Below are 16,255 nucleotides of genomic sequence, written 5' to 3'. Positions count from 1 at the left end.
TGAAGAGGTTAACCTCATTCCCTGCGCCATTAGGTGGGGTCTGCCAATAAGAGGGGTGACGGCCCCCTTTAGAAACGGGGTGCAGGTAACTTACTGGGGAAAGCTGGTCCCCAAGTCTGTGTGAGCAATGGCATATAGCTGTGTGGCTGCGAGGGGTTAATTGCTCCCCTCTAGTTGGTGCCCTGTGGTTTCTGGCAGCGTAGGGGTGCAGGCTGATGATTCTGCTATTAACGTTTAGCATTTTGTGAAATGACGCACAGTTATTCCTCCGGCTCGGCTCTCATTGGTCTGCTCCCACCCTTTCTGTCTTTTCCAAATCCTGCCCCGCTCCCCCCTGTCCGCCCTGCGTATAAAACGCCACACCCTGACGATGTGATATCAGGACCCAGCTTCCAGCGGCCGCATCTCTGCGAACCCTGCGTCATGAGCTGCTGCGTGGCTTTCCTCTGGCTGCTGGCCGCCTTTATGGGAGAAGGTGAGCACATCCTCGCACATCTGATTCCGAGCCGCCGGGCAGCGGGTGAGACGCAGGGCGTCTACGTCCCCCGTCGGAGTCTGCCCCCGAGCAGACATCTATAAACCCCCTTCCCTTGCCGCTTTCCGGGCTCCTAATGCCATTATCTGCAGTCGCCTGCCTGTGTATGTCTGATACAATCGTCTGCTTGCCTGCATTCTAGAACACAGAACATGTAAGGTGCTGTGAATTTTGCGTGGGTCGGTGTTTATCGTTGATCGAGCTGACTGCGTGTCTACAAGAATAAACATCTGCATGCGAGACCTGTGTGCGTTTGCAAGTTTTGTGTCTGCGCAGGTCTTCGAGGGGCTCTGTGTGTGTATGTCTAGCTGTGACGCACGTTGAACATGCTCAGTATCTTGTTTCTGGGTGTCAGACAGCTCAGACCTATGAGACAGACACGTGTTGGCAATAGACTCGTGCTAAGGGCGGGTGGGGGAGCAAGAATACAAAAATATATATCCTGGTTCACAGTGAGATAAGATACAATTTGATGGGGGAAAAAACTCAAGAAATGCGTGCGACATCATCAAGAAACGTAACATACGGCTTTATCGACGCAAAGGTGGGGGGCGACTGTAGAAATTTGGTTTCCAATTTGGAGATCTCTTCCCAAGAGTTCATGTAAACCAAGCAATGGTTCAGTCGTTCGGTTTTATGATCAACCCTAAATCTTGTAATGTTTGGGGGTCCGGGTGGATCATCTAAGTTAAAAATTCAGAACGGCCATAAAAAATTCCATAGACATTCCAAGTGTAGAATGTCCCGCAGAACGGGTCTAACAGACCCCAAATTCAGATGGGGGAAACCAGTTGCCGAAAGCTGCGGGTAGGACACATCTAATGGATGCCCAATGATAAGGAGATGACATCACAGCTATAAGAAATGTATCCGCTGGCAAAATTAGCCCAGAACGTTACTGCAGATCTGTGAATCACGCGGTCTAATTGACTTCCTGAAAGAAATCCAATTACTGCCAGATATTTTATGGTTCCAATTACTTTTGGCTTTGTTAAGACCGTGGGGTTTTTTTTTTTCGCCGTCTCACCCACCTTACGGAAAATAGAACAAAGTACAGACCCCACCCAATCCAAACCTCAATACAGATACAACTTGGGGTCTATTCAGTAAAGAGGGCAAACATCTCTTCAGTATGGAGGACCAACTCCAATGAGGTTCTCCTACGACATGGGCCGAGCTGGCCTTTTAATAGGACCTTATAAATAAGATCTCCTACAGGAAGCATTATGGAGGGCCAACTTAGCCCCTCTTCCAGGAGAACTTGCTTGGGTTTGTCTTTGATAATGGATAGTAATATCAGGCAGTTGAAATGTTGAACACGCCTATAAACTCCATCTTTGATGAATAGACACTATAGACATTTACCAAAAACAACCATAAACTTGGGTTAGTTAGATTATGGAGCTCTAGTTGCTGTAGGTGACAATTCCTGGAACTCTAAGCCAACCAAGAGAATGGTTGAATGAATAGCTTAGAACAAAGATATTTTCCGAATATTTAAGTACAACACTGAAAAGACGCAGCTCTTACAGATGGGTAACCAGACCACCTCACCTACATCGAGGTGTGGAATATGTTACTGTATGCAGGGGGAGCGTCTATCGAGCGTCTATCAAAGCTTCTAATCTTTCCTCAACCACGATAAAAACTACTTTTGTGGACCAAAGACTTTCATTTGTTTCTCAAGATTACCCTTTGTGGCTGCCATAACCTGATTTATGAACCACTTTTGTCACACTAAGTTTGGTTGATAAAGAAAAAAAAAAATAGACATCTTTGTTCTTCTCAAACTTGCACATTGTGTGGGTCTTCTGTCTCTGCCGATGTCATTGAGCTTGCGGTTCTGTGTGCGTTCCATTTAACATCTCGGGAATCGTACCACATTTTGTGTTCTGGTGAACGCTTATCTTTTTGGGTCAAGGAATTTGCTTTGATGATCTTCTCACAATGCCACCTTGCATGGTACTGATGGTAATGAATGTCTGATATTAGACATTATCTCTGTCCAGATGTAACAATCTTGCACAGATCAAAGTTTATTTCTGGAAGTTCCAGCGATAGGATCAGCTTTAATAACCAGTTCACCCCTACCCAACCTCGCCTAACTAGTTCAGTAATAAGTGGAGGAAAGCAAGCGCCACGTTGCATGCCTTGATTCGTGGATGCTAACACCTTTAAGTTGTTTTCAATGTCATGGTTCCCAGGTGGTTGTTGGATGGGCCATTGCTTCTCATTATCCTAAAATAGACTCAGAGACACCTGATCCGGCCGAAACTAGGTCATATGAGTGTAGAATTTTTCCATCCACCTGGAAGCTGCAGCATCATGTCACGAAAAGTGAGACACTTAATAGAACGTTGTACTAGGTTCTCAGAGGGAAGAGGGGAATGACACGTTATATCAAAAAGAATTGCTCCCACAGAAGAGCTGGTCTGTAGGCTAGGGATAGAAGCACCGCATGGAGAGAGATGGTTTGTAGGTAAAGCTGGCATATCATTGAATAATAGTCTAGGTGAAAGTCCAGGTCTAAGTAAGGCACAGGACCAAGTCAGAGAGTAGATCAGTAAGTTAGGGCTGGTAATGAACAACAGAATAAGAAATATATGTTGTGAAGGTCAGGACCGGCAGCAAAGGATCACTAGAATCCTTCTGAAGTGATGACATACATTTCCTAAGCGCTAAGAGTCCTGTCTGTCCTACTTTAACTGGAACGGCCCCAGATTTTAAGGAACTGTCCTGGAAAGCTCGGCGATGTGGTCCCAGTTTTTATCATGCATTTATTTCACTGTTACAGATATTATCGGACTGGGCAGGTGCAGCCATGAGTGAAAGCGTTGGCATCAGGCCTATTTAACCTTGTTCTAAATTTAAGGATTTTTAAATGAATCCCGAACAAAACAATCTTCCAAAAAAAAAAAAATCCCATTTCAGCTCAAATGAATCAGTTTGTCTCCTCAGCCTTCTCTCTGGAATGTATCCACTGCACCAGTACGACGGGGAACAGCTGCACAGGAACCAAGAAAGCCTGCCCCGCAGGAGAGGACCATTGCATCTCCATTTATACCGAGAGTAGCTTACGTAAGTCCCCGCATTTCATATCTTAACTACTCTGTATAGGACGGTAAATGCGTAAAAAATCGAGACGAAACACAATATGCCGATTTTTCTACGTGGCAACATCATTCTGATTGGATTTCATGCTTCAGCATCTCATTTGTGCTTAATAATTAAAAGAAAATCATAATGTACAAAAAAAAATATTTAGCCACTTGCACATCAGGTACATCAAGAATATGCTGAATTTAAGTTGAAATTTTAATTATTTTTCCCTCATTTTCATCATCTATGTGCTTGCATGTGTGCAGCCATTTTGCTCTGCTAGGTCCACGCCCCTCCATGAAATCAGTAGGCTGGTTATATTCTGGGGATTATAAATGATATTTTTGGGATAATTTGTCCTATGCCTTCAAGGGAAAAAAATCATCAATCTTATTTGACATGTTTTACATTACTTTTAGTGTAGGATATTGTTATTCTATAAGAAACAAGATATTGTCAATGACTCCTCTTGCCACCAAAACGACAAAGCCTTCTTTCTCTTCAGAAAGCGGAAAACTCAAGCAATTTGTCAGATCCTGCGCAGTTGATAAGCACTGCAATCAGACGTCCCGCATGACTTTCAATTACACCAGTCATTACAGGTCCAGCAAGTGTTGTAACAGGTCAGAATGCACCCCTGATGCGATAAACCGTGAGTATCTTCTTCTTCTCTGCGTCAACAGGCTTTGCTAGATATATATCTAGATATATATGGGTAGTGAGTGGAATGTGGAGATGGAACGATATCTCAAAAAAAAGATATGGAGATCCTGGTGGGGCATAGGTGGACCTGTGCATTGACCGGTCAGAATCAATATGGATGCACTCTGTCCGTATCCAAGAATATTGGTCCAGAAACACAGAGAACACAAAAACCATGAATAGACAATAGCCTTATGTCTGATACCATCGTTGATGGTATGTTGATATGACATAGGAATTATGCTTATAAAGACTCGTTTGTAAGTCAGGAATAAGATTTGATGTCATTGCATTTACTATACGTAACCAAGGGTAAACCTCAGCTCCTACATCATACCTGCATTATACCTAACTAATGATGTCAGATGCTTTCATCACTAAAGCCCATGGTACAGACCCTGGAGGAGGCACCTCTGTGGCCCTGAAAGCTTTTGTGTCTCTATGTTTTATTTTCTAGGTTTGCCCAATAAAAATGATCACCCCTGACTAAAAAACCCCTATCTTGTCTTTGACTAATACAGCTTCATTCTTTAGGGGTTATTTAGGGGTATTTAGGTTTACTTTTACCCGGGGTGAAATCCTGATGTGGTCATTTTAATTCTAAAAAGGTTCACAAATAAACCATAAATCGTTACAGTAAAACGATACAATAACGTTATATCAAAGTAGATGACCGTATCAGAATTTCCTAGTGATACATCTATCCCACTTGTGCCAAGGTCAGTGAGCATATAATTTTAGGCGTTAACAAAACAACAGTTTCTATCAGAGGTATTCCGTAGAACATACCTTATAGCACATGGTTGGAAACATGTTGAGGAACATAATGCAAACACCCACCGAGTCCTCCTTGAGAGGAACATCCGCTGACCACAACCTTGGCCACGAGAAATGAATTAACATTATTGGTGAATCTCGTTTGAAATTCTTGTCCCAGTTTATGAAAAGAGAGAGAAGAACTCTGTCACCTGTCCTTACTGCGATGAGAAGAGTGAAGAGTGCAAAAAGACCATGCCCATCCAGTGCTTGGGAGAGGAAAATAAATGTATAACATACAGTTACGTCAAGATGGAAGGTAACGTCTTCATATTGTCTACTTTGCGACACGGGACATTCCTGGGTCTTCCCGACATTTCCTTTTTATTTTGAGATGACAATTGTTCCAGGTTATACTAGAGCTTGCCCAATTCTAGGAAGCTACACTTATTTCTGAGTAAAATCCACAATGAACTCATTTTCTATTCTAGTGAGAATTTTCAGGTGGCCCATGGCCACTGCCAAACCTACAGTGCATGCAAGGTGGCCATATCTGTACGTATGGGCACCCTTAATGATCTCAGTTAGAGCTTCGGACCCATAGTAACAAGGGGTGAATATATATATAAGTGTCATATAGAGCTGGCATTATTTTCACAAGCCGATAGTCGTATTAATACTTTTTATTACTTACGTGTTATGACTTTAGGTGACCTGTGGAGTAAAATTCTCGGCCCTCTAGTTATCCTATCCAAGGACCGGTACTTCTGAAGTAATGTTAAGCAATTCAACATTTTTCTTCCCTTTTCCAGCTAACAACAATAACGTGACCCACACAATGAAAGGCTGCGCTACTGAAGACATGTGTGAGGCGAAGAAAGAGGCCCTTCTTTTGGGAGAAAAGCTCATCCCCAAGTCCGTGGTCTGCAGCCGTGGCTCCATTATCTCCAACCTGCTCTTCCCGGGAGTTTCTGGCCTCCTATTTCTAAAACTCCTCTCCTAAGAGCTGATTGCGGAGATCGGGGAGAGGTGGGGGGGGTGAATATTCAGAAGGAACCTTCTGGGTGGTCTTCAAGGCATTGCGAAGCAAGGTTTACCCCACATGCATTATACGAGCAGGGCAATGCATGTTCATACACTGTATATTTACGGCAACATGTAGATCTAATTAAATGTGCAATCCCATTTACAATCATGTTATGTATGTGCAAATAATGTATTCCTATATATATATATATATATATATATACACACACAACACAAGCAGAAGAACACAATGTATCTCTTATAAACAGTACTGGGAAAATGTATTTACTATATGGTGTGTGCCAAGCAAAGCATGGCTGAGAACATATCAACGTAATGCTTGTGACATGCAAGGCACATACGTGTCTTTAAAAGCAAAACATTGTTTTCATCATACTCAGCGGAGGGTCAATATTTTAATACCGAAAACCTCCGCTCACTCTTTCAAGATACCAAGACCCCAAAGAGCGGACACCGTCCGGGTCACAAAAACCTGCAGCATCTACGCCAAAGTCTGTATTTATTTATTTATCGATGTTTTTTATTTTCTCATGGGCCATAGGCGCTCACGGGGCTCACGCGTGCGAAATGCGACGTTTAGCTTTGCTCCATTTACAAAAAAAAGCAAACCTTATATTCCAAATTTGTGTATCTTTTCGACTTTTTCCTGCAAGTGTGTGCGTTCTCTCTCTTTTTTTTTTTGGTGGCCTCCACTGGGAATTTAAAGTTAATAAAATAAAAGTTTTTAATGAAAAAGAATTGAGCTTTAAGAGTTTTTATCGCACGGAGGTCATGTTGAATTGGTGATCTGTGGTTAAAGTGTGTATCGTAGACATCTGGGGCCAAAGGGCAGAAGGTAGGTGTCCTGAAGTCCTTCCATGCTTAGAACATCTGGGAGAAGAGGACAAGCAAGCAAATGTCCCGTTGATGTAAAATGATACTTAACTGAGCCAATCGGATGATTTTCATTATCTTTTAGGTTCCATTAAATTGACATAAAAGCCAGGTAGACGAACGAGAAGAACATTGGGAGAACTTTACACCAAGTCCGTGTGTAGGAACTGTCCCACCAACTCCAAGAGCTCCCGTCAGCCTCGGCATTATTATTTATGGGTTTACATGGCGCCAATAAGCTTTTTCTACGCGAGGGTCGAGGCATGTACAAAACTTGGGTCTACTGTCGTTGGTAAGCCATACGGTCCTCAGTCATGAAGCCAAAAGATTTCGCTAGCCTCCTAAAAGAGGCTCACGAGAGCAGGACATTGTCAAATTGAATGTTGCTAATGTTACAGTTATTATATTTTCACTGTCCCGTAGTGTAATGGCGCTACGGAATCTACCGGTGCTACATAAATAGACATACAAAGACGGTTGTCTGTGGTTATAATTCCATCAAGGCATTGTGCTTCAAGATCTTATTTAAAAAAATATCGGAATGTACAGTATAAGCCATGACACCTTTGTTTTTGTTTTTTTACATATAAGTATACTCATATGTACATGCTAACATATAAATCGTGTGTGCCTGTTGAGAACAAACATACAAGCGGAACAGATTGATAGTTGATGACTACGCGTAAGGGACAATCTACGTGCTCTCAGAATTCATGTTAAAATTACATACGTGACAATCGCCTACCGTCCCAATGGCCTAATTTTGCTAAAGCTGCCAGCGCACATAGACAATACATACATCTGGTACACGTGGCGCTGATGTGTGATGGCAACATGTAAAGTGGTTGGGTGTGACTTGTCACACATGGTGAATATAGTGACACTATCATGACTTTCGTTGTGTTGGACAGTCATGTTACAGCCACCTTTACAACCGTCCATGAAAATGTGTGTGAATATAAAGGTAAGCAAGGTTATTGTCACACTCACCACCGCTGTCTTCCGCTGCTTGCCTTCCTCATCTCCGCATTCCAATTCTCTTGCACAGCCGATGCCGGCTTATCAGGAGGGGTTGGCTGTGCAAGAATGGTGTTGGTTACGGTCGCCATGGCGAGGTGTCCTGGTTACCCTGCACAGCCGATGCTGGCTTCTCAAGAGGGATGGCTGTGTGAGAATGGTGTTGGTTATGGTGGCCATGGCGACGGGTCCTGGTTACCCCGCACCGCTGATGCCAGCTTCTCAGGAGGCACGGGTGTAAAGAAATGGTGTCGGTTATGATCCCCATGGCGAAGTTTCCCGGTTACCCTGCACAGTCGATGCTGGCTTCTCGGGAGGCACGGGTGTATAGAAATGGCGCGGGTTATGGTCACCGTGGCAACGGGTCTTGGTTACCCTGCACTGTCGATGCCTGCTTCTCAGGAGGTGCCGGTGTGCAGGAATAATGTCCTCAGAAGGCCCAAATTTGAAAATAAAAGCCAGCTGCTCAGTCTATACGATGCTTAGCTGTTCCTCCTGAACTCGCTTGGCGATTATTGTTGGTGTTCCTTCTGTGTAGCGAACCTGTGCTTGTTTTTTCTGGACTACGCGTGTCTCTGGCACCCCTTATCTCAGCTTTGTGTACTGATAGGCCTTCTGGATTAACCCTTTGGACTCTGCACCCGTTTTCACTCACTGGCGGCCACTTGATCCCTGGGGCTCAACCCTTGGGTGGTACTGGTGGGCCATACGTGAGTGATCGCCTTCCCTGCTCCCAGGAACCTCTACGCTGGTACCAGAGGTTGCCTTCTAAAGGATTTTCTTCGCCTTTGATCTAAAATGCCCAATATTTGAAAAGTCTGTGCAAAAAATACACACACAATTTTCTTCATAGCCCTGATTACTGGCATCCAAAGCCACCAGGAATTGTTTCTTAGGAATTGTTTCTTAGAAATTGAGGGACGATTAGAAGGGTGACATCATGGAGCATACAATAAGTCAGCCCCATAAAACAATCATTCAAATGTGTAGACACCAAGGAGACCCTGTAGGCCTATAAGTGGCCTATAAATATATTTTGACGAATAGTTGGCAGCCTTTCCGGCCTTTATATGATGTGCTGGGCCGACATTTCTTTAATACCAACGTCAGTTGACAATAGTCGACTCTAGAAAGTTCCATCCTGAGGGTGTACAAAGCTGACAGAAAGTACCTTCACATACACGCGGTATCTATGGGCGTACAAACATGGCAGACTTACGCCGTAGCTCGGGGTGTACCAAGATGGCCGCCAAGCGGAAGTGGTTCTGCACGGCCTGTGTGTACGCTACAGGCAGTGCAGGGATCACTTCCGGGGCGGGAGGTTCGTGCGCGGCATCTTCCCGGGAACCGATTGTGTATCCAGTAGCCGGATTAGTGCGGTGTGTGAGTACACAATGGCCACGTTGCGTGTGTACAGCTGGCAGGGCTCCCGTGTGTGAATGAAGGGGTCACTGTGTGTACCCGGTACAGCGTGTGTATGCCTGCCTGCCTGCCTACAGTGTGTGTACACAGTGCAACGTGTATGTGCATAATACTGTCAATAAATGCATGTGATGTGGTGTAGCTCTGTTTGTATATCTCTCCATTCACCGTATTCTTCATGTATGCAAACAGCCAATACACCGAGATTTATTCGGTAATAGGCTAGTTATGCTTTTAGCTCTAACTTCACTATTCATTAGGAAGGGCTGGTCAGGCCCTGTATAATGTATAGTTCAGTGAGATTTAGTTGTACACGCTTCCTAGAAGAGGTGGTAGAGGGTAATACAGCGAGGGGGTTTAAATATGCATTGGATAGGGGTACGGCTCCTGAATCTAAGACGAGACCAACGCCAGATCGGGGCCGATCTGCCGGCAGGTTCTATGCTTCTATATCATACGGCGCCAAAGAAATTCTCCCAGCTGCGGCTGGTCGCTGGCGTTGAGGACTTAAAACAACGTCTTGTTCCAGCTCACCGTTTAGTGAATAGACCCCATGTTTGCATGGGTGTATATGGTCTCCATACGGCCCTGGGTTTAATTCCCTCGGCAACGTACATTTTCTACAGGGGTCCCCAATAAATGGCAGATCATGTGATACAAACCACATCACAGAGGCTCTCGTTACTCCTCCACACATTGATCGCGTTATTCTAAAATACTCATTTTGTGTTTCTATCTGATGGGATATTGATCACGTTTTTATTGCTGGGAGTGATACAGGGCCGTTGGAACACAGGAGTGATGGGAGTGAGAAAGGGCCATTGGAACACAGGAGTGATGGGAGTGATAAAGGGCCATTGGAACACAGGAGTGATGGGAGTGATAAAGGGCCATTGGAACACAGGAGTGATGGGAGTGATAAAGGGCCGTTAGAACACAGGAGTGATGGGAGTGATAAAGGGCTATTGGAACACGGGAGTGATGGGAGTGATAAAGGGCCATTGGAACACAGGAGTGATGGGAGTGATAAAGGGCCACTGGAATGCAGGAGTGATGGGAGTGATAAAAGGCCATTGGAACACAGGAGTGATGGGAGTGATAAAGGGCCATTGGAACACAGGAGTGATGGGAGTGATGAAGGGCCATTGGAACACAGGAGTGATGGGAGTGATAAAGGGCCTCTGTACGCCTATTAAGATATTCTATTAAAATCAGCCGTTTCCAGCTACAGTAGTCATTTACAATATTAACCCCGTCTGCGCTGGATTTCTGATCCATTTCATGTTATTTTAAAGAACAAAATGTGCTTTTCTTTCAAAAACAAGGAAACTTCAAACTTTTGAACAGTAGGGTACATTCTATAACCGCTACAAGGCCTGAATGCGTCATTCTCGGCACTCCGGGGATTATTTGACCTCTTGCTATCTGCTGACCCTTCGTGTGACTTCCATTCGTTTTTTTCCCCGCAGGGCTCATGCTTTGGTTCCTTCTGGATCTGTGAAGCAGAGGAACGTCGCCGGTGCTGCCTGCGTGTCGGAAGCGGAGCCACCTGATCCCAAACAATGCCTGAGATCAAACTGAAGCACGTGGTGTCGTGCAGCAGCGCGGACACGGTAACCTTTATTATGGGCTTTTACCGGGATTTAGGGACTGAAATAAAATCGGGAAGTTTATTACGGTTAAACGTGGTTTTAATTCTTTGTCTGTGAGGAGTGCGTCGCTGGTTTTTCTGAGGTTGTCTATTTGCCCCCCGCAGACTCACACGGCTGAAAACCTGCTGAAAGGAGACACCTTCCACAAATGGAAATCTCGGCAAGTTGGCGAGAAGCAGATTTCTCTCATTTTGCAGGTATGTGGAGTCCAGAGAACGAGTAGCTGGGGCAGTGAGCCTTAAAGCCCCCTTGCAGGCTCCTTCCCAAGTCAATAGTTGATAATTGGGCCGTTGTCTAATGAGCTAATACGAGATAGGTTCCGTTTGTTCAGGCTTTAGCGTTTCAGGGCTTAGAGGAAGGAGTGCTGGAACGGCCTCCCAGTAGAAGTGGTAGAGGGTAATACAGTGAGGGGGATTAAACATGCGTGGGACAGACATACGGCTCCTGAATCTAAGACGAGACCAACGACCGATTAAGGTTTGAGTCTTTACAGCAGGAGGAACGGGTGACTAGACGGGGGCCGGACGGGAGGTTGGAGGCACTGGTTATATTCACTAATCTATGGTGCTAGGTGTAAATCAGAGAGGGCAGGTGGACAGATGTTTGTAATGTATGCACTGATGGGGTCTTTGGCTTGCAGTTTGAGAAGGAGGAGCAGGTACACAGCATCGACATCGGAAACGAATCTTCTGCCTTCGTGGAGGTGCTGGTTGGACGCTCCACGTCAGTCAGTGAACAGGAATACGAGGTGCGTCGTACGGCTCTTGAGTGTGGGTGACGTTTTTAAGGATGGCGCCGATTGCATGTAGACGGTTATGAGTCTTTTTAGGGAAAGGGGTTATTTTATCCGGCCCTTGCGATGCGCCCACCCCCACCAAATCCCCCCTGCACTTTCTTGCACGTCCGAGAACGGTTGGCTAAATGCCGAAAATGGTTCTGTGCCCATCAGGTGATCCTGGCGACATCGTCGTTTATGTCTCCCAGCGAAAGCAAGAACGAGAAAAACCGCAACAGACTGAGGATGTTCGGCCCGGACAAGCTGGTGAAGGGAGCGGCGGAGAAGAAGTGGGACCGAGCGAAGATCGTGTGCACGCAGCCTTACAACAAGGTCAGTAACGCGTCCTTCGACCCGGGGCCGTCTTCCCCGGAAACACGCGGGGAGCAGACGTCGTGGAGCTGGTTTGGGCGTCGGAAGCGAGTTACTGTAATGGTCGGCTTCATTACCTTTTGCCGTTTTATGGCCGTTTTCTGTTTCTCTTAGAACATCACGTACGGCCTGTCCTTTATACGGTTCAACTCCCCACCAGAGAAAGATGAGCCTTCTCCCAGTGACTCCTCGCCGGTAGGTACCCAGAGAGACAGGTCTGGCGTTTCAAACATCTCCTGTCCTAATAACAAAATTAATTAAACTTTGGTTGTACTAAACTTTACAGAAAGTGACAAAGTTGGGACAGTTTAAGGTTAAAGAGGAGGAGAGCTCGCCATCCATGAGACCCGGGAGCCTCTTTTTCAGCCGCATTGGAAAACCTCAAGACTCGTCCCCAAAAGGTAATCTTCTGGCACCACAGCTGTGCCTATGAAGCCGTGGAGCGGTATTAAGGCGATTCTGCCCCTGCTGTATATATATATATATATGTGTGTACAACCTGTGGCTTTGTTGCTTCACAGTCCCGCAGGCCGCGCAAAGCTACGCGTCGGTGGCCTTACAGGGCGGCAGCAGCTCCACAGAGACCAGCCCCACCGGCGAAAAGCAAGCGCATAATACCCCTTCAAGCAGTAACTCACAAAAGGTACGGCAGAGACCCGTGTGTCCTTCGAAAAGCTCTTCTACGGTTACTTGTCCTTGGTCAAGAGCTCTTGCGTAAATGTTGGCGAATGTCCCTTCCTTCCGTTCCGGATGAAGTCATTATGTCAACTTGTGCTTAGGAACCATCCGGCAAGAGAAAGTTCGAGTTCAGCAAAGAATCTACAAGCCGCCCTCCTGCCAAGAAAACCGAGGTCAAGGAATCCCCGTCTCGGCCCAAAGAGAGCGCATCACAGCCGCCGCCAAAGAAAATCAAAGGTAAGCGGGGACTAGGCTCGCGTTTTCACCTTACATGCTCTCCGTTATGAACCAACTCATTCTAATTTAACCTTTTCCAGCCGATTCCCCGGCTACCCCGCCTGTGAAGAAGCCTTCGGCCCCAGAGAAACCTGTTCACAAGAAGTCCCCTCCTGCCTCCCAACCGATGGAGATGAATGAGATCCTGCAGGGCACAGTGTTTGTGCTCAGCGGGTTCCAGAACCCCTTCAGATCTGAGCTGCGGGACAAAGCGCTGGACATGGGAGCCAAGTACCGGCCGGACTGGACCCCGGACAGCACTCATCTCATGTGCGTATCGTTCAGACACGAGTCCCTATAACGATGTATCGTGAAACCGCTAATGGCTTCCTTGGCCAGGCTTGAGGGCCTTTTAATGAACGCAGGCTGGACAGGATGCCGTCCCTCGTGTCTTCTCGGCGCAGAATGAGAACCAGTCTTGTGTTTCTTCCCCCAGATGCGCTTTTGCCAACACCCCCAAGTACAGCCAGGTCAAGGCCGCAGGGGGCATCATTGTGCGGAAGGAATGGATCTTGGACTGTTACAAGAAGCAACAGCGCTTGCCGTATAAAAAGTGGGTTTCTCTTTTTTTTGGGGGGGGGGTGCTTTAAAGTTCAGGTAGCGAGCTAAGAAATAGGCAAACAAATCGCTTGGATCCCTTTACTTTTCTTGGCAATTATTAAAATGACGAGAATAATAGCATCTCTGTAAACGCATATGTCGGGGGGGGGGGGGTTATATTTCGGTCTCGTAGGGATAAACCATTTTAATTTTTCTGCAGGTATCTCATGGCTTCAGCCGACTCTAGCAGCGAAGAAGACGATGATAGTGAAGACGATTCGCCGCCTAGACACAAAGCCCCTGCACATAGAAAGGTAAGAGGAGCTTACAATCTAGAGTAATAAAACAAATGAGGTCCTGAGTACAATAAGCATGGCTAGGGCTCGTACCGTGTGCCTCGAGGGATACTGGCATCACGATGATCACCCGGCCTCACTTTGTCTTTGTTTTAGAATCCGGATTCTGGCCGAACCCACCAGAAACCCGTTCCCAGCCATGCTAAGGCAATCCCAACGAGGCCAAAGGAGGAGGACAGCGAGGACGAGAAGCCCAAAGCCACGGAGACCAAAGCAAACCACTCGCTTAAAGCAGAGGATGAATACGGAGGGAGCACAGATGAAGAAAACGCAGGTTCTTAGGAAACGAGGTTATCTGTGTCCTGCGTGGGCTTTAGGTCTTCAGTGCCATTGACTAGTATTTGTTTTCAGGAGATAGAAGAGGTCATAAGCAAGAGTCTGGAAGTGACGCCGACAATGAATTAAAGAGGTGAGCGTAGAGTTGTGTGTATATTGGGGTGTGTGCGGGATGTGTCTAGCGTACCCAGGAGCAGGTGGTCACGTCTTGCGTGAGTTCTTTATGGGTTTGTTCTTGTCATTTTGTGTTGAGTTTGGAGTCGCCTGCTCCAGGTGCTCTTGTAGACATAACCTCACACAGAACTGGTGGAGCTGGATTTCCACCCCATGGCAGTCTTTCCTTCAAATATATCTTCAAATATATTCACAGGCACAGCTTCCGTCTGGGCTTATATAGCTTGCCCGATCCCACCAAGTGCATGCTCGCGGGATCATTAGACACGCGGTGCCACCACTTCTAGGGAAATGCTGGTTGTACCTACTTGTGTCTTCTAAGCAGACGACTGGTGGGTCTGTCAGGATTTCTTTATCGTTGATAAGACCACCGGTGCTGTTAAGAGGAAGCAAAGACTTCCTAACATCTCCCTTCTGGACCTCAGGGTGGAAGCAGAAAAGAGAGTGAAGAAGGAGACGAGCCCGCCACCAGACAATGATCCTTACGCAGGTTCCACGGACGAGAACACGGACGTAGAAGAGGCCGAGGTGGACCTGCCCATCCCTGAGCTACCCGGTGCGTTTGACACCCAGAACAGTAGAGAAAAGATGGAATCTATATTTCTGGATATACAGGATAACCGAAAACCTTTTCTTCCATTTATTTACAGATTTGTTCAGCGGCAAGCACTTCTTCTTGTACGGCGAGTTCCCTGCTTTGGAGCGCAGGACGCTGCTGAGATACATCGCTGCCTTTAACGGGTAGGTGCCAGGCTTTAGAGGGTGGTGGTACTAACCGGAGGTAAGAGACCCCTCTGGCCAAGACTTTGGCTTTCGGCTGCAGTTGTATTCTATGCTGCAGACTGGCTCATGGTTGTTTAGTCAGAGACCTCCAGGGAAAGCCAACTGGGCATAATTAACCCGCTAGTGGAAAGTGGGCAGCATACCGGTCCGGTATCGCTGTGGAAATCCCTGCTTATTTAACCCATCATTGTCCTGCAGGGAGCTGGAGGAATACATGAATGAAAAGGTCCAATATGTGATCACCTGTCAGGAATGGGATGACAGCTTTGAAGAGGTGAGTCCTATTGTGTTCTATCGTTTGTCTTTTCTTTAATTTTTAGTTTTATGAATGCAAATAGAAGAAGTATGTGCTAGTGACCCATTGGCGAGAATCGGTGATTTTATATATATATATATATATATATATAACCCTCTTTCTATATGCTCTACCTCCCTGGTGTTAACATATGTAGCTCCAGAGACATGTTCTTTCATTCTTTTCATTCGCTTTGCTGTGTGCGTATGAATGCTCTATTAACGTCTCTCTCTCTCTCTGCCAGGCTCTGAATGACAACTCCAACCTCTCGTTCGTCCGCCCCCGCTGGATCTACAACTGCAACGAGAGGCAGAAATGCATCCCTCACCAGCCATACGTGGTGGTGCCGCAGGAGTAAGGAGACGGAAGAGCAAAGGGGGAGAAACTATGGACCTGCAAGGGCCCCTCCGTACAATGAGCTCCGGAGCCCCGGGGGTCTTCTGATTACTACAGATGGATTTGTATTGCTGAAAACACCCCGCACTCCGCTCGAGGACCCCTCGGGCTTTGTTCACTGGTAGTATGTAGGTGCCGTGTGTTTCTTCCTTTTTAAAACAAGGCCACCCGCTGCGTGATGTATATTTTGTAAAGAAAGGTCTTTTCTTAAACATTTATGAGATTACCACG

At 46.2% G+C, this 16,255-nt stretch overlaps 1 protein-coding gene across 1 annotated transcript; it reads left to right on the top strand.

Annotated features, from left to right (window-relative positions):
- The first annotated feature begins 11,013 nt into the window (after positions 1-11,013).
- Positions 11,014-15,986, top strand: LOC149275570 (DNA repair protein XRCC1-like). The gene is made up of 17 exons (XM_089504557.1): positions 11,014-11,064; positions 11,208-11,300; positions 11,744-11,851; positions 12,053-12,211; positions 12,365-12,445; positions 12,537-12,651; positions 12,772-12,893; positions 13,030-13,165; positions 13,246-13,474; positions 13,641-13,757; positions 13,965-14,058; positions 14,197-14,374; positions 14,452-14,509; positions 14,976-15,106; positions 15,201-15,291; positions 15,532-15,607; positions 15,873-15,986. The coding sequence occupies exons 1-17, from the start codon at positions 11,014-11,016 to the stop codon at positions 15,984-15,986; spliced, it is 1,953 nt and encodes a 650-aa protein (XP_089360683.1).
- The last annotated feature ends 269 nt before the right edge of the window (positions 15,987-16,255 follow it).

Source organism: Sceloporus occidentalis, unplaced genomic scaffold, assembly GCF_023333645.1.
Source record: "Sceloporus occidentalis isolate IW3139 unplaced genomic scaffold, rSceOcc1.0.p SCAF_279, whole genome shotgun sequence".
Lineage (NCBI taxonomy): Eukaryota > Metazoa > Chordata > Lepidosauria > Squamata > Phrynosomatidae > Sceloporus > Sceloporus occidentalis.
Note: the sequence above shows the minus strand (reverse complement) of the source record. Positions and strands in the feature narration are given on the sequence as shown.

Coding starts and splice junctions, on each gene's coding strand:
- LOC149275570 (XM_089504557.1), top strand. CDS start 11,014: ATGCCTGAGATCAAACTGAAGCACGTGGTGTCGTGCAGCAGCGCGGAC. Junction 11,065..11,207: donor CGTGCAGCAGCGCGGACACG/GTAACCTTTATT, acceptor TGCCCCCCGCAG/ACTCACACGGCTGAAAACCT. Junction 15,107..15,200: donor GCCCATCCCTGAGCTACCCG/GTGCGTTTGACA, acceptor ATTTATTTACAG/ATTTGTTCAGCGGCAAGCAC.